Source organism: Lissotriton vulgaris, chromosome 10 (genome assembly GCF_964263255.1).
Source record: "Lissotriton vulgaris chromosome 10, aLisVul1.2, whole genome shotgun sequence".
NCBI lineage: Eukaryota > Metazoa > Chordata > Amphibia > Caudata > Salamandridae > Lissotriton > Lissotriton vulgaris.
Window position 1 is genome coordinate 74,867,146 of NC_141698.1, and position 23,460 is coordinate 74,890,605.

Genomic DNA, 23,460 nt, shown 5'->3' on the forward strand with positions numbered 1-23,460 from the left:
TCGGGTTGCCTTTGTGTTGTGGTGAGAAGGCAACAAAGAGTTGTTTCGTCTTCCTAAAGTGTTGTGTCCTGTCTATGTAGTACATCAATGCCCTCCGTACGTCTAACGTATGGAGCATTCTTTCTGCCACTGTTTGTGGGTTCTGGAAGAATGCCGGCAAATCGATAGTTTGGTTGAGATGAAAATGTGACACCACCTTTGGAAGGAACTTGGGGTTAGTACGTAGCACTACCCTATTTGGATGAATTTGAATGAAAGGCTCTTGTATTGTGAGCGCTTGCAGCTCACTAACCCGCCTTAGTGACGTAATCGCAATTAGGAAAGCAACTTTCCACGACAGGAATTGCAGTTCACACGAGTGCAGTGGCTCAAATGGTGGTCCCATCAGTCTGGTGAGGACCACATTGAGGTTCCACACCGGAGCTGGCGGTGTTCTTGGGGGAATGACTCGTTTCAGACCTTCAAGAAACGCTTTAATGGCAGGCACCCTGAAGACTGAGAGATGCTGCCTGTTTTGAAGGTAAGCTGCGATGGCGGATAGGTGTATCCGAATAGAAGTGAACGCTAGTTTGCACTTATAAAGGTGTAACAGATAGCAAATGATGTTTGGGATAGATGCATCTAGCGGGTTTATGTCATTGTCCGCACAGTAAATGACAAAACGCTTCCACTTTGCGGCATAGCATGCTCTGGTTGATGGCTTCCTCGCCTCCTTGATGATGTTCATGCATTCAGGAGGTAGGTTGAGGTATCCAAACTCTAAGACTTCAGGAGCCAGATCGCCAGGTTGAGCTGTTGCGGATCTGGATGCTGAATTTCTCCATGGTTCTGCGTCAGAAGTCTGGGCGTGAGGCGCAGTCTTTGATGCGGCACCACTGAGAGTTCGAGGAACGTGGTGTACCAGGCTTGGCGCGCCCACGTTGGAGCAACTAGAATAAGTGTCATCGAGTGTTGCCGTAGTTTTCTCGCCACCAGTGGTATCAGAGGTGTCGGGGGAAAAGCGTAAGCAAATTTGCCTGACCAGTTCATCCATATCGCATTGCCCTGCGATTGGGGGTGTGGGAACCTGGCGGCGAAGCTTTGGCATTTTGTGTTCTCCCTTGTGGCGAACAGGTCTATGTCTGGACGACCCCACCTTTGGAAGTACGGCTGGAGTACCGATGGATGTATCTCCCACTCGTGCATTTGATGGCTGTATCTGCTGAGCAGATCCGCCATCTGATTGTCCTTCCCTGGGAGGTGTTCTGCCATGAGGAAGATGTTCCTCTGAATGGCCCACTTCCACATGCTCTGAGCCAGGTGAGACAGCTGTGGTGAGTGGGTGCCCCCCTGCTTTTGGATGTAGTACATCGCGGTCATGTTGTCCGTCCGGACTAACACCACCTTGTTGCACAGATGTACAATGAAGGACTTGAGCGCCATGAAGATCGCCATCAGTTCTAGATAGTTGATGTGCATCTTCTGTTGCTGCGTCGTCCATAGTCCCTGCACTGTGAAAGTGAGCAGATGAGCTCCCCATCCCTGGAGAGATGCGTCCGTTGTCAGGATAACCTGTGGCACTGGCTCCTGGAACAGTCGGCCCTTGCAAAGGTTGTGTGGAGTCCACCAATGCAGAGAGTTGTATGCCCGACTGGTAACCAACACTAGGTCTGTTAATTGTCCCTGAGCCTGTGTCCACTGATTTGCTAAGCACTCCTGTAGCGGGCGCATATGCAACCGTGCGTGCGGGACTATGAAGATGCAGGAGGCCATCATGCCTATCAACTGCATGAACACTCTTGCTGGAAGTGAGTGTCCCGGTCTGAATTTTTGGATTAGAGACTGTATGCCGTCTATCCTGACCTGGTTTGGTTGCGCCTTGGCCGTCAGGGTATTGATTGACGCACCCAGAAACTGCCGGACATGTGCCGGCTGAAGGTGTGACTTTGGGTAATTCAACGAGAAACCCAGGTCGTGAAGGAGATGAATGGTAGTTGACATGTCCGCGGCGCACTGCTGTTCCGACCTGGCTTGAACGAGCCAGTCGTCGAGGTAGGGATAGACATGGATGTTCTGCCTCCTGAGGTGCGCTGCCACTGTCGCCAGACACTTGGTAAACACCCTTGGGGCAGTTGTGACTCCGAAGGGTAGGACTTTGAACTGATAATGCGTGCCCTGGATAGTGAACCTGAGGTACTTCCTGTGGGACGGATGTAGCGGAATGTGGAAATAAGCATCCTTGAGATCTAAGGTTGCTAAGAAGTCTCCTTTGTTTAACATAGGAAGAATCTGTTGCAGTGTAAGCATGTGGAAATGCTCTGACAGTATGTACAGATTGAGGGGACGGAGATCCAGAATTGGTCTGAGAGATCCATCCTTCTTTGGAATGAGGAAGTACAGGGAATAGACCCCTGTGCCTTCCTCCCCCACTGGCACGAGCTCGATTGCTCCTTTTTGCAGCATCACCAACACTTCCTGCTGCAATAAGTGCAAGTGCTCTGCGGACATAGGCCTTTGCCTTGGTGGAATGTTGGGTGGAGTGGATTTTAACTCTAGACAATAACCGTACTGGATAAGCTGTCGCACCCACCTGTCTGTGGTGATGTTGATCCAGACGGGCAGGAACTGCTGTATTCTCCCCCCGACAGGTGTTAAGTGGTCGGGGGGCAGTGACAGCGAGTCACTGGCTGCTTGGGGCAGAGGAGCGTGAATTGTTGCCTCCTTTGCCGCGTCCTTTGTTGCTGTTTCCCCTGTAGCCCCTCTTGTTTTGTTTGGGGTACGAGGATTGTGCTCCACCTCTAGGGAACTGTGACTGCTGACCCAACTGTCCTCTGGTGACTCCACGGGCACCTGAGCGTCGAAAATTATTGCCACGAAACTGCTGTGATTGTAGGGCCCCCATAGATTTAGCAGTTTCAGTATCTTTTTTAATTTTTTCCAGGGTGGTGTCAACATCTGGACCAAACAGTCTATCCGGGTTGACTGGTTGATTAAGTATGGTTGTCTGAATGTCAGGTTTGAACCCTGATATGCGGAGCCAGGCCTGCCTTCTGAGCATAACACTGGTGTTAATGGCCCTAGCGGCTGTGTCCGCGGCATCAAGTGCACACTTTATGGCCGCGTTGGAGATCAGTTGCCCTTCTTGTATAATCATTTTGGTGCCCTCTTGAAACTGCGGAGGCAGGTGTTCCACAATCTGCTCTAGTGTGTCGTAATGTGATCTATCATAACGTGCCAGTAGTGCCTGTGTATTTGCAATTCGCCAGAAATTGGCAGCCTGCGCAGCCACTCTTTTGCCTCCTGCCTCTAGCACTTTGGACTCCTTATCCGGGGGAGGAGCTTCACCCGTTGATTGGGAGTTGGCCCTTTTGCGTGCGTTTGCGACCACCAGGGAGTCAAGCGGCAACTGTCCTCGAATGTATGCAGGGTCCGCAGGCGCTGGTCTGTACTTTTTTTCAATACGTGGGTTGACCACCCTCGCCCTGGTAGGCTCCTTAAAGATGTCCGCAGCATGCTTGAGGACCCCTTTGAGCATAGGCAGTGTCTTTACAGTTTTCTCCGAAACTGCAAAGGTGTCGAACAGAAAGTCTTCCTCAACTGGGTCAGCATGCATGTCCACATCATGATTAGCAGCTGCCCTTTCAATGAGTGCATGAAAACCTGTAGAATCCTCTGTAGGGGACGCACGTGTACTGAAAGTCTGTGGGTCTTGTCCCATGTCTTGGGTGCCATGGTCCCCAATGACATCATATGAATCTGGCTGTGCCTCAGGCTCATTGACTGGGAACGTGTATTGTTCATCTTCACCATAGCCTTCACCTTCAGAGTGGTCTGGAGACGGTGTTGGGCTCCTTCCCATAGGAGGCTGGATAGGTTCCATGAGGCCTGAGGCGTCTTGTGGAAACTTTTTCTTCTTTAGGGGAATGACATAGGATTCCACCGGCTGCGAAGTGATCTTTCTTTTGTAAAGGGTTAACTTCCCCGTGTCCGCATCTATGAAACACTCCGAATCCTCTTCCTGGTCGAGCACCTGACCCGAAGATGGCCCTGCCGTAGAAGATTCCGTCTTCTTTGGCGTCGATTTCGATGAAAAGGCCTTCGGCGCCACTTTTGGCGGTAGAAGGAAGAGGAGTTTACTTGCGGGCTTGACCGGGACGTCTGCCGCCTTCTGCGTCGATGGCGCTGGCGTCGACGAAGAAAAAGCCTTCTCCCTAATTCTTTGTAGTGAAGAAGCAACGAGAGATGCGTCGGTGACCGATGTCTTTGGCACCGACGAGGCGGCCTTGCCGTCGGAAGCGACGTTCCGGTGCTCCTTTGGAGGGATGGACGGCGCCGACCCCGAGTCCTTGGAGCGATGCGCAGATGTCCCCGTTGGAGCCGGGGCTGTGTCGCTTGCTTTGGCTGGCTTTGCCGGCGCCGACGCGCTAGTTTTGTGCGTGCCACTCTTTTTAGCGGATCTCTCCTCCGGCGCCGATTTTGACCTTGTGGAATCGGCGTGTTTCTTCGACTTCTGTGGACCGGAGGTCGACGGAGTCGATGAGGCTGCCTGTGTAGGTGTCTTTGCGGTGACGACCGCCATCTTAGGGACGTTTGAGTCCTTGACTTTCGGTTTCGGTTTTGGGTCGGCCATCTTAGGTGCTGCCGAGACCGTTGCTTTCAGTTTCGGTTTCGAAACCCTTGGCGCAGCAAGTGTGTCCGTGGCCGGGCCAGCAGGCGAGGCCGTGGCTTGCGCTCCAGGGTCTTGGGTAAGGCCGACAGGCGATCCCGCGACCCTCTCCTGATGTCCGTCAACTTCGGGGCATAGCTCGTCCCCTGAGCTATCTTCCGCGGCCCCATAAACCATATTGTCGTCCCCTACCTCGTCGACGTATTCAAGGTCTTGATCCACGACTCCGTCGTCGTCATATTCCGGATCGGCCTCGACCTCCGTCTCGGGCGGGGAGATTTGAAGATGATGGCTCTGGTCCTCGTCTTCTTGGTCGTCGAAGATGTTTTCTGGATCCGGGGCCGCCTGTTTGGCCACAAGGCGCACCGCGCGCCGAATCGTGAGAGTCTTCTTCGACCTGAAACTCGCACAGGCCCTGCAACTGCCTTCGTCGTGGTCCGGCGAAAGGCATTTATTACAGACCGGATGTACGTCTATGTGTGGGTATTTGGACCCACAGAGCGGACAGAGTTTAAACGGACTCCGCTCCATGTTGGGAACTTGTTGTCGAGTCGCGATGAGAAGGCCTCGATGTCCGAAGAGTGTTACAAACTCCGCTGAATCCGGCTCCGAGAGACGGAAGAACTCGAGACCGTACGCAAACAATACCGACGTAAAGAACCCAAGCCTTTTGGCCGTAAAGATTGATGTTTATTCGGTTCCGACGGAGAGACGTCGAGACCGCATCCGAACCCAATGGCGGAAAAAAACAATCTGGGGATGGAGCCGATGCCCATGCGCACTGTAGTCCAGGGGAGGAGCCACCCATCTCAGGATACTTCGAAGACTCTTCCAGGACAACAATGTGCGATCATCCGGACCCAACACTAGGTGGCGATCTAATGCTAAGATATGAATTTAGCAGCCCACATGCCTCGAACGCTTGTTTCCGGTCCAGGGAAGGCATGGCTTGGCAGTTCGGGCTGGACTGTTCCCATGAGGCACAGGGTCAGACTGATTTGCATATAGCCATGTCTGAACAGGGGTGGCAGAGTGGGCTAAAGAACGGTGATGGATTAAACCCAAATCTTTTGACTGGGTGTGAGTGTTTGATTGGTTCAGATGCTCCGTCCATTACCACCCCCTTTTGTACCGCGTTCTGCACTGTCTGCATTTTCTTAATGACCCTGATTTGGGCATTGGCTAACAAGCCATTGCAGTAATCTAACGCAGACAGGACTAGCGCGCTTACCAGTGTCTTACCTGCGCTCTTTGGGAGAAAAGGAAGGATCTTTTTTTACCAGTCGTAGTTTATAGAAAGCAGTGGTGGCTGTCTGGTTAGCGTGAGCCATGAAATTCAGGTCGTTATCAAAGATAACACCCAGGTTCCTCACCTTGTGGGTTGGTGTTGGCAAAGTTCCGAAAGATGCTGGCCACCAAACTGGGGACCAACTGGGACAAAGATGTCCAAAGGTTACCACCTCTGTTTTTTCGGAGTTCAGTTTTAAACAGTTTGCCGACATCCATTGTCCGATTGCCAGCATACCTGTTTTGAAACTCTCTGCCACTGTTTCTCCATCATTTTTGATGGTTAGAATCAGCTGAGTGTCATCCGCGTATGAGGTAAGGTTCATCCCATGGGCTTTGATGGTTTTAGCTAGGTCCGACACATAGATATTAAATAGTGTCGGACTTAGGGATGAACCTTGTAAGCGCCTTTCTGTAATACCAATGTGTGCGGTGCAACCAGTTGACTCACAAACATTTTATAAAAACAGCTGCTGATCTTCAGAATATTTGTAAAAAAATATTTGTGCTTCTCCCACAGAAGCTTGACACAGCTCCGGAGCTTGTTTTTATCTAAGAGTGATGTGTTTCTACAGGCTTTGTAGTCATTATGGCTGGTGATAGGCTACCCAAAACTCTGGAAGCACTGGTTTGGACCAACTTAAGCTAATGACAGAATGCAGCCCACTCATCTCCCACTACATGCTTGGAGATAATGTCAATCAGAACACGACCATTTCTGTCCGAGACTACAGGATATAAGTGAGTTCAGTAGCCCCCCCCATAGATGAACACATACTAGAATCCACACTGTGTACATTCAAGGCTAAATATGTAACCCCTGTCATATTGGTGATCATAACAATTAATGTTATTGCAGAAATAAAAATAATGGGTGAAAGGAAAAAAAAAACAAGGAACAAAATATTAAAATTTACAGCATATCACGTGTTATTCATTATCAAATCAGTAATTAAATCAAGGTTCTGGTGCTATCATGGAAATCCTTTCTTCCTTAGCCACAAGCTAATATATGTATTTGAAACAAAGTGTCACAAAACACGTTTTCTAAATGGCTTTTTAACACATACCTTTCACTCATTTCCACTCATTTCTTAGTCAATATTTTTCAATCTGCAACATCGCTATGGAAAGCGAGCATCAGGTCTATTCTGTTGCGCTTGTTCCTCTGAACCGCAATACTCTCTCAGGAATCTGAAGATGCTTCCTCCGCAAAATATGCTCATGCACGGGGCTTTACCGATTGTATTAAGAGAAAGCTAGGCAATGTGATTTGTGATGTCGAATATGCAAAAGAAACAAGCGAATCTTAATCTTCACCGCACACTTGACTAAACCTATTGAGCTCTCCACAATGTAATACAAGAATACATAATATATGAGCGGTGATGCACTATAAACTTATACCATGGCATCATATAATGAATATGCGTAATGAAATTAAAACATATAAACTTATGAATTGAAACATGCGTACAAATATGAAAACAACGTGGATTCAAAAGCAGGAAAAACAAAAAGCACAAGACATGCATGATATGATATTTAGAGATACTTCTAGATTTATGAGCTCTTACATGTTGAAGTTTTCAATGATGATATCCATCATATGAAATCCCACGGAGCGTACCAGCATATTTAAGTGCATAAGGAATGTGTATATTAGATCACATATATACTGCGAACCATTAAGCGACCACCTGTTGAGACAGTGAAAAAAATCTTAATGCATACCAAACGTTCTTCTTGGCAACGGTTCAATGCAAAAATGTTCAAAAACATGTAAACTAACCAACATAAACAAAATAGTTCTGAAGCTCCAACTCCCTGTTCCAACCCCAATAGTCCAAACACTTGTTGCCAGCTGAAACTTTCACGTAAAAAGGAAATACATAAAATGGCCGAAGATAAACCACGTATTCACCAGCACTCATTTCCAACCCAAAGCATTCTTGGGCCTTTTGATATTCTGACCATCCCAATTTTGAAAGAGGTTTGACGGGTCTCAACAGCATAGTTGTAATGGCTGCTTTTACTTGACAATGTTATTTCTGCATGTTTGAAAAGTTGCATAGGTAAAATAAAACAGATAATAGACTGTAAAACCACTTCTTCAAGATGGGCACTCACATTAAAACCAAAAGCTTGAAATGTAAGGGATCCCAAAACACAATAAGAGAGAACAAGCTGCTCTCCAACTACTATACATAAAAGAAAGAAAATATTTTACATACTTTTTAAGTTTCATCTTTTGACAAAACCATACACAAATCAATTTTTTTTAAAACAATCGAAAATGAAGAATTACTTTAAAAAACGGAGTAACACGTCTGTTCTACACCACATGATGGAAACAAAAATGTACAGATGAACCTTTTCAGACAAGAAAAAAAGAAAACACACTAGGTTTCCTTATGCATTCATCCTCGTGTAGTGGGCACCCTTTGCTTTTGTCTTAACATCTTTCTGGCAGACTTAAAGTCTAGAACTGTGCTTCATAAGTATCACAAAAAAGGAAGGGGGAAACAAATACACCAGCCCCTTCAGAAAATACAGGACTATATGAGGCTGAACAACGAGGGCTTGCCCGTTAAAGAAAGGATGAAAGTAGCAACAAATAACCAATAACTATGCACTCAGCACACTCTTGTCAGACTAGAGATTACACATAATGCAAGACATCAGAAACATGCCCTGTGCGTGGATAAATGACGACCTCCCCCGCACCAAGAAATGAATCGGGACCATAGTCCTGCATAGAACAATTTAGTGGATGGGTGATGACCTCACAGGATGACATGGACCACACTGGAGGGCAGATTACTGATTTCAATAACATTTAGGATACCAAGATCAACGGATTCAGGTAAGTACATTAGAAGTTATAGGGTTTTACAGCATGAACAGCCGAAAATCACAGCTGTCAGATTTGAGGCATGAGCTTTGAAAGCAGTAATCTTATCCTAATGGGAGAAACATGCACTGCATAGGCACACCTACAGACGACTTACAGGACTGTTCTCAATGGTCTCTAAATAAGTAGGGGCTAAGGTCCAAGAGAGCACCAGCAGTGTCTGGGTGCAGAGTTGCTGTATGTGGAGGTAGCCTTGAATGCAACAAGCTAAAGTCAATGGGAAGAGTACCAGTAAGAAAAGGACTGCAAGTGGGGAGTGGAGGATCAGTCCACAGAACCCAAAGTGGGGTTGGGGGGGGGGGGGGGGGGGGGGGGGGGGGTTAGGCTCTTGCGGGTCTCAGGACCAAACAGACACCATCGGTTTACTGTGCTGAGGAGCTCAGGGCAGATGTGTTGTGTCCGGCTGATCGATGAATTAGAGGCTCTCACGGTTCTTTGTGTACATGCACAAGAGGGAAAAGACACCCAGCAGGGCTACTCTCTCTCGGTGTGAAGTTGGTCTCTCTCGAAATTCCTTAACATGCAGGTAAGTGCTGGCGGCAGTGGTGTTCCGCTAAACACAAACAAGCCTTGGTGCTTTCAACTGGCTCCGGTATCCGAGGTATTGATGCAGGGGGGCTCGTGGAGCATCTAGCAGCTCAGTACTCCCTGGGGAGCTGGGGCTCGCCCATGGACGCCACAAAGTCCTTCTGGGGGGCTGCTCCCTCGTTGTGCCCGGGGGTCACCAGAACGCTGTACCGTGAAAGACGCGGTCTATGCCTGCTGGGGCAGAGAAGTGGCTCCTTCACTCAAAGGGAGCTGTTGCTGGATCGAAGAAGTGCTGGGTAGACCTACAAGGGTTCGGGGAAGCTGTTCCGCTTCTGGAGGAGTCAGTCTTTGCCACGGTTGAGACAGCAGCAGCCAGGCAAGGTTTTGTGCCAATTTTGGTGCTGGTTCACAGTTCTCACGTCTTCTGCTCTCATCTGTTCTTCTTTCAGGCAGAACAAACACGAGTTCCTGGTGTCAGGGGACCACTGAAATACTATATTTAGGGGCATTAAGGGGAGTAGCTAATGGGCTACTTATTCCTGGGGTCACTACACCTATATGACCACTTCCTGTGGGGAGTGGGCATAACACGGTCCTAGAGTTGCTAATTACACCAAAAACAAGATGGCAATACCTTTCTTTCGTGGAGCCTAGTGCATAGCTAATCTCCTGCTTGTTCTGGTGCCGTATGGGCACCAGGGCAGGGTGTGGCATTCACCTGGAGGAAGTCGAGGTTGCAGATCAAATGCAGCATAGGCTTTAAAGCCTCTGGTCTTGGTATGCAGATTCACTAGCCATCCTGCTGGAGGTGAGAACACTCTCTGGAGAAAACATGGTTTCCTGACCAGAGAAAGCAATAGCTCTCACCTATAGGGGGTCAGAAACTCATCTATGGTGGCGGCTGGACGATACCAGTTAGCCAGGACAGTAGAAGACTAGCAGGGTTCAGGGGACACCCCCAACGGACCCTCTTGGTGCCGGTCATATACATCTAATACTGGAATCAGTATGGATTTATTTAGCCAGGGTGTGTGTAACCAAACACCATAGGTTTCAGTAAAGCCATTATGTATCTTGGTAACTCGTAATGACCAGTGCCCAGTAAATACCTAAAGTTGGCTTCATGATCTCTTGCAATATCTAGTAATAGAACTACACATCACAGGGGCATATCTGTTCATATGCCCCTGCGCGGCCTCAGAAAGATCTTCAAATGGCTTCCGCTGGAAGCCAGGAAGCTGCTGGTTCAGGGCCTGATCATCAGCCACCTTGATTATTGTAATGCCATATACCACGGCCTGAATGAGGATCTGTTGGCAAAACTACAAACTTTGCAGAATACTGCCGCCAGATTAGTGCTGGACCTGCCACCTAGAACTGCTTCCGCACCATGTTTGAAAAAACTGCACTGGCTCCCCATACGGCAAAGAAGTCAATTTAAGATCTTATGCCTGACCCACAACTCATTATACAACAAGGGGCCTCGCTATCTCCCAAAAAAACTCAACTGGTATGTCCCTAGGAGGTCCTTAAGATCTAGCCACAAGTCTTTACTAAGGCAACCCCGCATGCGCACCTCTAGGTATGGGCAGTGCTCCTTTTCATATCTCGCACCGGCGCTTTGGAATAAGCTGCCTCCTCACCTTCTCTCTATTACTGAGCATCAGCAATTTTGTAAAGCCTTGAAAACATGGCTTTTTCCCTAGCAGGTTGTTCCTGTCTTTTGCTTCGATGCTCGCTCTGTTTTTGTCTTTTCTTAGCCGGCTCTTATGATGCAAGCACCTTGAGACCTTGCGGTGACAAGTTGCGCTCTATAAAAACCTATGACATTGACATAGAGATATCTCCTTGCATAAAATATACTGTACCCTGCCTTAGGGCTCTCAGGCCAGCTGTAGGGGTGAGTTACATATATTATATGCAGTGACTTTGGCATGGCACACAGCGAGTGAGCCATGTCGTGTTTTCACACATGGTTTGCACTGTGTCACACAGCCTGCAATGATAGCCTGCATGCAATTTGTAAGGGGGTGCCTTTGTGTGGCATTATACATGTTGCAGCCCTTAGGGAACCATGCAGCAGCCTTTAGTACCCATTTACTAGGTGCTTACAGGGGTGATAAAGTGTGTGCCAATTCTAACACAATTAAACCATTTTACTTCGCTTTAAGGGAAAGAGCACTGGGAACTGGTTAGCAGTGACCCCGTGCACATCAGTACCAGTGGCAAAAAAAGTGGGGCTCACCATGACAAAAAGGAACACTTTACTACATTGGGCTTGTCAGTAGGGTATAGCATGAGATATTTGGCTCAGTGGGCATGGGCCCCCATGTCTGGACACACCTGTTGTATTAATAGTGTCAAACAGCAATAACCACGCTATGGAATGCATGAATTAATCTCGCTCACTGGCAGTAGCTATTGACTGACCGTTGACAGCTGATGCAGAAGCAGAGCTGTGCCAAGCCACCAGGATGGGGTCCATTTGGGCATTGCTGAAAGGCAGTGAAAGTTCAGTGGCGGACGTGAAGCATATGTAATGTTGAGAAATTTAAGATTTGCTTCTTCTACATGTGAATGCTGAGAGGTCTCAGTAATATTTCCAACTGGATGACTAAGAACCAGCTGAAACTAAATGGTGAGAAGACCGAGGTCCTTATCTTGGGCAAACAGAAATACCTTTGGAAGCTTTCTCAGTGGCCCACTCAAATGGGTAACCTCCCAAAACCTATTAGTCTCATTCGGAACCTGGGCGTCATTGACGATACACGGTCTATGCACAAACATACAGTCAAAGTGACAGCACTCTGCTTTACCATTCTGAAATGGCTTAAGAAAATCATATGGATGTTGCCCGTCTGCACTCAAAAGACTGTAGTTCACGCACTTATCACATCAAGACTTGACTAGGGCAACATTCTCTACCTGGGATCAAACAAAGCCGTAGAGTGCAGCTAATTCAGAACTCAGCTGCGAGGCTACTTTGAAAAATTCCTAAGACCTTTAGCATCTCTGGGTATCTCCGAGAACAACATTGGCTCAGGGTGGAGAATCGGATCAAGTTCAAAGCCCTGAGCTACATGTTCAAAATAAAGGCAGGCACAGCTCCTCACTACCTTCAGGCCTTAGTCCGCCCTTACAAACCTTCCCGCTGTTTAAGATCTGAAACACTAGGTAACTTTTTTGTGCCTAGGATCAAACTTTTCAGAATGGGAGGAAGATCTTTCTCTTTTTATGGCCCGTTCATCTGGAACACACTCCCATCCAGTATACGTAAAGAAACTGACTATACCCGCTTTCGCAGAAACCTTAAAACCTGGCTGTTTGATCAGTAAGATCACCTGCAGGACCTGCTAGCTCTAATTCATGTCCGCTCCGGCGCCGGGAAACCCTTTTTTGGGTAGCTGTGCGCAATATAAACTCAACAAATAAATAATAAATAAAATGCTAGACTTCGGCAGTTTTGCGCAGTACTGAAGTAATTGAAACCACTTTCTCAATATCAGTTCCCAAACTGCAGTCTAATTCAACATTAGGCGCTGGGTCAAGGCCACAGCGTTTTGAAGGGCCAAGTAATCCCAACCATCTCTTTTTGCTGCTGTCATTATGACCGATAAGAGAAGGCATCTGAATCGAACCAGAGTCAGAATAGAAAAGTCCTCGTATTCTGTTACAGTCTACAGGCCCCTGCCCAGGGATCTGAGAAGCAAAGGGGCTGTGGTCCCTGGGAGTCTACACCCTAATTAATGGGAGAAATGTTTAGTTTCCAGATGTCCTGAATGGGAATAGAAAGCCAGACAGAGCTGAATAGGAGTAACCCAATGGAAATAGGAAGATTGGGCATTGATTTGAGTTTTGTTTATTCTATTTAATATTGTGCTTTCATAAGCAAAAACTGTGCACGAGGACTGCCAACACAGGTTTCGCCCACAATGGTTCTGTAGTGGCACCAGGGAGCAAAGCAGCACTGCTTTTCAAGACGGTTCATGAGCTTGAGCCGTAAGGTGCTTAGCCTCCCCATCATTAATGCCTTGACATGCAGGTGCCCTAATTTATCTCACAACTTAGAATCATGGTGAGGCCCGAGACACCACACAAAGATGTTGTGGTTTGAAATCGACCAGTTTACTACAATAGTGACAATTGTTTTAATCCTGGTAGCTTTAGTAGGGACATTGTATCCACCTGAACTTGTAAAACCTTCAAAGGAACGTTTGAGGAAAGTATCTCACGATTATTGTCCCAAAGCGCAAGATAACATTAACAGACTTCAGTGTTCCAGGATGGCTCCTTATGGGGCTCCACGACGCATAGTGGGGGCCAGTCAGTCAAAGATAAATGTTCCACTTTCAAGATAACGCCTGGCACCAACTAGATTCAAGAGGTGAGGACCCTGCAGGCAAGACGGTCCTTTCACCAACTGGGTGTTGAGGAGGAGAGTACTTCAAGGGAATGGAACGGACTTCTTAATCGAGGAATGAATTCATACATGCTAAGGAGGATTCAGCCTCAAACAACAGTACAACAAAGAAAACAGAACTGGAGACACTGAACTACAGCACCAGATAAAGCTATCGGTCAGACCGTATGCTATTCTTCAGGGTCAAAAGAAAAAGCAGTTGTAGCCTTGCAGGCATAAACTGTTATAAAGGAAGATCTGATCAGCTTCATATTGTCTAGGAAACAGGCATAGAAAATAAAAAGACCAGCAAAATATAGGCTTATTCTTGAGGGAAAATCACACTTTAAAAGAAATAGGGGAGGAGGCTTTTTCGCACACAAGAAGGATTTAGGATAACCAGAAAAATCCATATTGTCGATAGGGAAAAGGACAACAAAAATTACATTAAAAGAAATTCACAGAAGAGTGATTGACTGCTGATAAGATGTGCCATATTGCTACAGATGAGACAGTCTTAGAGTCTAGTGACTGGATGAAGAAACTGTGTGTGATGGCTTAAAGGATTTCAAACTGTAACTACTTGAACACTTGGCAACTAATATAAATAGCAATGGATCACGTCCACCAAGCTGCGCAGTACGGACCTGCTGAACAATGTAATGAGAGCAGTCCAAGGGGCATGACCATTAAGCTTTATTTGTTGCACAACAAAGAAAAGAGCCTGCAAATTGGAAGAGGGACCAACACTATCCCATTACAAGTCTAAACATGGTTAACACACAAAGATGTTGCTCTTGTTACATTAAAGATCATTTTAGTTCTGGCTCTTAACCAAGTGCGTGCTCAGCGACGGAGTAAATGCACATGGCTGCATCTTTACAGTTTATGTGCAATGGAGAAAGTATGCAAGCAGAGATTGCACAAGTTATCCTTGGCATCTAGCTAACCAAAGAAATTCTTGGTTCAGGGTGGTCAGCAGGGAAGGGGGCTGAGGTTTCTAGGAAGTGGGTTGGTGGGTAAAAGTACTGTTGTCATCATGCGTCTGATACATTTTCAAGTGACACAGGCAGTGTTTAGGTTCTAAAGCGAAAGAAGGTTCAGCAGACTTTTAATCATGGGGGTTTGGGGAAAAACTAAAAAACAATTCTTGTTCCTACGCATCTTGCTATTTTGGACTTTTGCCTGTTCCTATTATCTTGGGCTATCCAACAGTGAGTGGGGGAACGCCAACAGTGGAGTTCTATTAAAAGGGTGGTGAAGTAGCAGCTTGAAAGTGTGAGCCATCATACCAAAGTGGTGTGATAAAAAGAACAATTCAGATCAACTACCTGGCATCACCTTTGTGGTTCCCCTTAAACTGGGACACACTTCAGTTTATTTGGATGGGATGCAAAGAGAAAATATGCAGGTAAAACATACTGCGTTGTGGTTGTAGGAAGCTGGCTCTTTGTATAGTGGACTAACACGAGGTACACTGTGTAAAGAGTCCAGCCAAACTCCAATTGGCTTACAGAGGCACAAATGATAACCCAAATGCACTCTTTTATGGTAGTGTGGGTGAGCAGTTAGGCGAATCATAGGGTGGCACTAAGCATTTATTAAACACACAAAGATAGTAAGCGAGATGCACACTAAAAGAAATCCGACATCATTTTATTAAAATAACACAAATTTCTATATAAATTTAGATACCAAGATCATCAAAATCAGGCAAGTACATTTCAGTCAGAGCCTATTTTCTGCAGAAGCACAACAGACAGGACAGCTGGGCTACTCTCAATGTGGGTCTCACTGTCCCTGAAGTCCTTCAAAGTGCAGGTCGGTTTTCCTTGACGAAGTCTGGGCTGGACACAACAAACCTTGGTTGCTGCAAGGGGTCCGGTACACAGGGTGTTGGTGCAGTGTAGCTCAAGTCTTCCCTGGCGTCCCCACACTTGGAAGGAGGACAAATCTGACCTGTTGGAGCGCGGTGACTCTGCCTGGGCAGCTGCTGGGTCTGTAGTCCCAGTGAGCAGCAGGACAGTGTACCGGACCTTGCTTTTTGGAGTCTGTGGCTGGGTTCTCTGGCAACTTGTCATGCACTGGAAGCCCTCTGGGATTCTTGGAGTCTGCACAGCGGCAGGCCGAGTCAGTGTCTCGATGAGGGTCAGGTACAGCAGGCAGGCTTGGAGCAAAGTCAGTAGATGCTCCACGGTTCTCGTGTCAGAAATCTTCTTTGTCTACTAACAGCATGATTTCATGTTGACCCACATTGCGGGTATGCGAGCCAAGATGCTGCAGTTTAAAAAAAAAAAGACTCGTAAGAGGCTGCACCCTTTTGGTGCAGACAGGACCTCATCTAGGGCCGTTTTCGATGCATATTGGGCGACCACGTGCACTCAGATTTTAGAACACAAGCATTACTTGTGATATTTCCTACAGGTTACGCCAAAATGACATCAGGCAGAGGCTATATGCCATATATATGTTCCCTGAATTAGAGCGCATTTCGGATCTTTTTACTTAACAACCTTTGGACCTAATGTGCCTTATAGCTAGCTTTGTTACGGTTGTGTTGTTATGAGTATTCTCAGGTAGCATAGTCCTGAGAGATGTATGCGTTTTTACAGACAGTGTGCAATCCGGTCTCATAATATGATCTACTATACTCTTTGGAGCGGTTAGATTATCTAGACTTGTAGGGAATAGTAAGGAGTGACGGTTTTCATATCCTCTATTCCAGCTGAAATTTTTATTGTTTTTCTCTGGAGATCATCAGTAAGAAGATGAACAATATACACAGTCATCCGAGTTTTTTCTGATTCAAACAAATATATAAAGACCGGAAAAGGCTTGATACAGGGTAATTTAAGTTATTATAACTGGGAGAGAGTGCCTCCTAGATAGTTATTAATAGGACCCCAGATTAGAGTAGGCACCGAAGCGAGAATTATCGAGTCCGCTGACCCAAGTCCACGACCCTGCGGCGTCGGGAATTGAACCCTGGTCCCGGCCGACTTCTGCTCCCGGGTCTGCCGCCTCTAACTGGTGAGCCACACCACTCCACACCCAACAATACAATTTCTTTATCACCCAACAGTTCAATCCTTTTGGTTTGTTGTATGAGATTCATTCTGGATACATATTGGTCATGAAGGTGGTTTTGCCACCAAAACGCGGGTAGACCAACACAGTACCCATGAGCAACGGCCCCAGAGAGGCAATGTTATCATACACAACTGATGTTTAAGATCTTTCAGTTGCGAAGCATTCCCATTCTAGACATTTGTGGGACCCCTCATAGGGTCGGATCCCTTCTTATTACTGTGAATGAGTGTATTGTGACCGGTAAGTGGGAGTCTGTTTGTGGAGTGGAATATATGTTTTACAATGAATTGTAGATTGCTTTATAAATTGTAATGATAATGATATATGTATAAATGTATGATCTTGTAATTTATAAAAAAAAGAAAATAAATATTTTTCTCCCAAAAAATATATAAAATGTCTGTGTATATATGAAAAGGAATTTTTTGGGGGATAAAAATGCAATGTAATAAATAACACACAGAGATGCAAAAGAATGAATAAATAGAAAACTTCGGACAATTTCTGATTTTTGTGTGCACAGACTTTGGGTAGTGGGCACGTTGGAACCTAATAGGTCGCACTAAAGAAATATAGGTCAGATAAGAGGTCTTACTGTTTGTTAATCATATTTGTCCACTGCTTTGAATCTTTCGAATGTGAAGTCCTAGCATCGGGGGGTGGGGGGGGGACCTATACTAGGCGGTTGGGTGCGTGGGTGGGATTTGGTTGATATTTGGAGACATCGGAACCCTGATGTAAAGATATATTCTTTCTACTCCATGCCTCGTGATTTTACACGTACGACTAGACAGATTCTTCAGCTCACCTTCCCTACTCCCATACACAACGGGCTCGGACTACCGGGGTCGTACACATTCTGACCACAACCCGCATTATGTTACACTGGCATGGGAAAACGGGCCTCCTACATCCCCACGTGGCAGCTACAGTTAAAGACACGAAAGGGGAAGCCCTCAGTGAGTACTCAACGCTTAAAACAGGGACAGCTTCATCTAGCATGGTGGAGTGGGCTGCCATGAAGGTTACAATACGTGGGAAATGTCGGGGGCTGGTTTGCGATATGAAGAGACAAGTGGAATCGGAGTTGCTTGTAGTGGAAAAGAATTTACTCACTCTAGAATCTCGAGCAATAGAAGCTGTCTTGGATTCCGCACCACTGCTAGAGGCGCGTAAAAAGCACACAGAACTCCTGGAACGCCAGAGGTGTTTAAACTACGCTGCACATTCAATGACAGCACACGTTAAAATGGATCAATCTGCCCATTTTGGCAAAACCCACGTCCACGATCTATCGTAAACTAATAACAACCTACCCGACCCCCTGACCGCGCTCCGGTCGACCTGGGCCATAGATCTCAGAGAAATTGATGACGAGGACTGGCAAGATGTGATACAGAGTCCTAGGGAAATCACAATCCTTGCAAGGTTCCAACTGAAGCAACTGAAAATCCTTCACAGTAAATATTACCCCCGCACACGTCTTTTTACATGGGGAAAGAGTCCTTCGGCACTATGTTTAAGGGGTTGTCAGCAGGAGGGCACTTTTTTCCACATACTCTGGGAGTGTCCAAAAATCATCCTGGTCTGGACAATGGTCCTTGAGATAATTAATGTCTGTGGTGGTGTGGGTATCTGAAAGAGACACGTTAGTGATAGATTCCCTACCTTAGAATATCCCCAGGCGTCAGACTGGATCCGGAAACCTTTGCGTAGCAATACCCCTGCGCGTCGGTAGGCGTCGTCTGCGGCTCCGCGTCCGTCGTCGGCGTCGTGAGCGCCGGAATGACGCCGCCCATGCGCGCTGACGTCAGTTCTTCTTTTTTCCGCGCCAGCTAGCGCAGATCCGGAAGAAGCTCTACCCCCAGTCAATTTTTGACTGAACTTTTTGATCCTTTTGATCTCTCTCTTTTTGTCGAATTCTCGACTCATCGGTGCCAGGGATGCCCGGGTTCAAGCCTTGCTCGAAGTGCGATCGACCGATGTCGGTCACGGACCCCCATCGCCGGATCACGGACCCCCATCGCCGGTGCCTGAAGTGCTTGGGCCTCGACCAAGACGATCGAGACTGCTCAGACTGCCGGGCCCTGACGTCGAAGGCTAGGCAGGAGCGGTCCCGCAAGCGTCTCGAGCTGAGGCAGTCGGCCCCGCGCCGCTCCAGGTCCCGGTCCCACGGGAGGTCGAGGGACAGGTCGCGAGGTCGGAGTCATCGGAGCTCCGGAAGTGGACACCGATCGTCTGGTTCCAAGTCCTCAGGTAAGAGGCATGAGAAGTCGGAGCGACGTCGTCGTTCCTCCGACCCGCCCCGACGCTCGCACGATGCGGCGGGGGGCTCGGGCGACACCGCCCACGCGGCTCCGCGGGAGTCGCAAGCGTCGCCGCCTGCCCCATACCTTCGGGTCCCTGGGCACGGCGCGACGCCGGAGGAGGTCGAGAGGTACCTCATGGCCATGAGGGCCCTCCCTCCTCAGTCGGTTCCCGTGGCGCCTTCGGGCCGAGCGGTTCCGTCTGGAGGTCCTTCCGGGTCAGGCGCTTCGGCCTCGACGCCGTCGGGTGCTTCGGCCCCGACGCCGTCGGGTGCTTCGGCCCCGACGCCGCTGACGACTTGGGTCTCGGCGCCGCAGGACCTCGAAGGATCCGGTTCCGGGACCTCGCCGGTCGACCTTACGACCTCGCCCCCGACGACCACTGTGGTTGCCGGCCCCAAGGTTTCCTGCGGTCCTACTCAGGCGCCGGAAGGGCACCGCTGGGCGCCGATTCAGACAGCCTTCGGGGAATTTTATCCCCACGAGGAGGCCCTGTCTGCTAATCCTGGTTTCCAGGACACAGGTGACGAGGAAAATTGGGAGGGGTCCGAGGACCCTCTGGCACTAGATTGCCAGTCGCAGCAGGACTGGACATATGAGCTTGGGGAGGCCAGTGGTATTGACACATCGCCAGACACTGGATTTACCTCGCCTCAGACTGTGGCTTCGGAGACGGGTTCTACTTATAGCGTAGTGTTGACGAAGGCAGCTAAGGCCTTAAACCTTCAGCTCCCCGTCGCGGCCGTGAGGACTAATCTCCTCACTGAGGTCCTCAAACCGCAGTCAAGCTCCGTGGAGCCCCTGCTGCCGTTCAATGAGGCCTTATGTGACGTTCACTTGGTCCAAGCCCGCCACAGGCCCGCCTGTGGATAGGAACGTGGCCAGACGCTACCGCCCGGCCCCGGGCGACCCATGCTTTCTGTCCACCCATCCCACCCCCGAGAGTCTGGTCATCCAGGCCTCAAACTCCCAGACCGCATTCCCGTCGGCCCCGCCCGACAGGGAATCCAAGAGATACGAACAGTTCGGGAAGAAGGTTTTCTCGTCTGTTAGCTTAGGGCTGCGGTCTGTGAATACCGCCTGTCTCTTGGGCCGCTACACCCACACTCTGTGGGACACGGTTGCGGAGGTGCTGCCACAATGCCCGGAGGAGGTCCAGGCTAAACTCGGCCAAGCCCTTGCGGAGGGCCGAGATGCAGCACGTTTTTCTATGTTTTTCAGTTTACCGTGCTCCCCTTCGGCCTTACCAGCGCCCCACGGGTGTTCACGAAGGTGATGGCGGTGGTCGCAGCTCATCTGCACAGGCAGGGGGTATCAGTCTTCCCCTACCTAGACGACTGGTTGTTGAAGGCGGGCTCGCCCCAGGTAGTCGTCACCCACCTCCAGACTACGGCCGACCTCCTGCACTTGCTGGGGTTCTCCATCAATGTGCCGAAGTCACACCTGTGTCCCTCTCAGAAGCTCCTCTTCATCGGAGCGGTTCTCGACTTGGCGCAGTTTCGGGTTTTCCCACCGGAACAGCGGGTTCGGGATATTCAGGCTCTGGTTCCCATCTTCCAGCCGTTATCCCGAGTCTCGGTCAGGTTGACGCTGCGGCTTCTGGGGCTGACTGCCTCCTGCATCCTTCTGGTGCATCACGCCAGGTGGCGGATGCGGGCTCTGCAGTGGGACCTGAAGTTTCAGTGGGCCCAGCATCAGGGCAACCTGTCCGATCATGTCTTGATCTCGGAGGGCACTGCGAGACAACTGCAGTGGTGGCTCACGGACCGCGACTGGGTCAGTGGCAGATCCCTCTCCCTACCCCACCCGGAGCACGTAGTTGTGACGGACGCGTCCCTCCAGGGCTGGGGAGGCCACATGGGAGGCGCGGAGATCAGAGGCCTCTGGTCTCCGGCGGAGTCCCGGCTCCATATCAACCTTTTGGAGCTGCGGGCGATTCGTCTAGCACTGAAAGCATTCCTCCCCTCTGTCCGGGGGAGTGCGGTGCAAGTGTTCACCGACAACACCACCGTATGTGGTACTGCAACAAACAAGGCGGAGTGGGGTCGTGGACCCTGTACCAGGAGGCTCTGCGCCTCTGGCAATGGCTGGAACATCAGGGCGTGACTCTGGTGGTTCAACACCTGGCAGGCTCTCTGAATGCCAGAGCGGACGAACTCAGCCGTCGGTGCATGATGGATCACGAATGGCGTCTGAACTCGGACGTGGCGCAAGGTCTCTTTCAGCAGTGGGGAGAGCCTTGGTTAGATCTGTTCGCCACAGAAGAGAACGCGCAATGTCATCAGTTCTGCGCGTTGGAATTTCCAAGGCGGCACTCGCTCGGAGACGCTTTTCGTCGCGAGTGGAGCTGCGGTCTGTTGTACGCCTTTCCGCCTATACCACTTCTGCCCAGAGTGCTGAAGAAGATCAGGCGCGACCGGGCCCAGGTTATCCTTGTGGCTCCGGACTGGGCACGAAGATACTGGTATCCCGAGCTACTCAGCATGTCAGTCGATCCCCCGATTCGTCTGGCTCTTCGGGAGGACCTTCTGTCGCAGCAGCAGGGGACGGTGCTGCACCCGAACCTGTCCAGTCTCCACCTACAAGCTAGGAGATTGAGCGGCAACAGTTGAGGCCATTTGACTTGCCTCCTGAAGTCTGTGATATCATTCTGGCAGCCAGGCGTCCCTCCACAAAGTCGGTATACGCCTGCAGGTGGAACAGATTTGTGGCATGGTGCACAGCAAAGGCTGTGGATCCTCTCTCTGCACCCCTTTCGGAAGTGCTGCTCTTTCTTCTTTCCCTTGCCCAGCAGGGCTCTGCTCTGGGCACTCTTAAAGGGTACCTTTCTGCTCTTTCCGCCTTCTTAAGGCTACCTGATCAGCCTTCTTTATTCAAGTCCCCCATTGTAAGCAGATTTCTGAAGGGCATCACACACATGTTCCCTCCTGTTCCCTTCGTGATGCCCCAGTGGGACTTGAATCTTGTTCTCACTTATCTGATGTGTGCTCCCTTTGAGCCACTCCATAACTGTCCTCTCCGTCTTCTCACGTTGAAAACTGCCTTCCTGGTGGCCATCACCTCTGCCAGGAGAGTGAGTGAGCTCCAGGCTCTTTCTTCTTCTCCACCTTTCCTGTCTGTTCATCCTGACAAGGTGGTGTTACGTACACGACCTTCCTTTCTGCCCAAGGTTGTAACGGCCTTCCACATCGGGCAGTCCATCACTTTGCCCACCTTCTTTCCGCCTCCGCATCCCTCGAAAGAGGAAGAGAGGCTCCACCGTCTGGATCCAAAACGTGTGCTCTCCTACTACCTAGACCGCACACGCCAATTCCGGGTGGATGACCAACTCTTTGTTGGTTACGTGGGCACGAAGAAGGGAAAGGCTGTACACAAGAGGACCATTTCAAGGTGGATCATCTTGTGTATCCAAGCATGTTACTCCATGGCGAAGAAGGAGCCCCCTGCTGGGTTGCGGGCTCATTCCACTCGGGCCACGGCGACAACAACTGCCCTGGGCCGAGGAGTCCCTTTACAGGACATTTGCCAGGCAGCTACGTGGGCCTCGCTGCACACGTTCGCAAGACACTACTGCCTGGACAGTCAGGTCCGGAGGGATGGCTTCTTTGGCCGTTCCGTCCTCCAGGACTTTCTGGTGTGATATTGGTTCGCAGACCCACCACCGGGGTTGGTATTGCTGGGGTATCTATTCTAAGGTAAGGAATCTATCACTAACGTGTCTCTTTCAGATGCACAAGTTACTACTTGTGTAACGATATATCTGTAAGAGACATTAGTTAGTGATAGATTCCTTACCGACCCACCCATCCTCCCCGTTCTGCGAACCGATATCTAGGGTTAAGGTCATCCCCTTTCAGGGCCCTAGTTTCATGGCACCAGTGTTGGTTCTCTCATGGCTCTGCGTATCTGGCGCGGAAAAGCTGTGTATCAGAACTGACGTCAGCGCGCATGGGCGGCGTCTAAGTACTCCGACGACGTCATTCCGGCGCTCACGACGCCGACGACGGACGCGGAGCCGCAGACGACGCCTACCGACGCGCAGGGGTATTGCTACGCAAAAGTTTCCGGATCCAGTCTGACGCCTGGGGATATTCTAAGGTAAGGAATCTATCACTAACTAATGTCTCTTACAGATATATCGTTACACAAGTAGTAACTTGTGCGACGGTCCCGTTGGAGCCTAAGTGGCTTCTACTAATGATCAAAGGGGACACGGACTGGTCCAGATACACGGAAATATGGCTAGCTCTGGCAGCAGGAGTGGCGAAATGAAATATTGCTCAGGGATGGG

The 23,460-nt window shown here is 49.2% G+C and overlaps 1 protein-coding gene across 3 annotated transcripts in view; it reads right to left on the reverse strand.

Annotated features, from left to right (window-relative positions):
• LOC147684697 (uncharacterized) overlaps positions 1-23,460 on the reverse strand; it is a 292,946-nt gene that overhangs the window by 18,173 nt on the left and 251,313 nt on the right. For all 3 annotated transcript variants that reach the window (XR_015300652.1, XR_015300653.1, XM_086940535.1), the window contains one exon: positions 7,510-7,632. Coding sequence is in view for 1 of the 3 variants with exons in the window: in XM_086940535.1 (XP_086796661.1) it covers positions 7,510-7,632 (123 nt within the window). In the remaining 2 variants the exon portion in view is untranslated. The remainder of the gene's footprint in view (positions 1-7,509; positions 7,633-23,460) is intronic.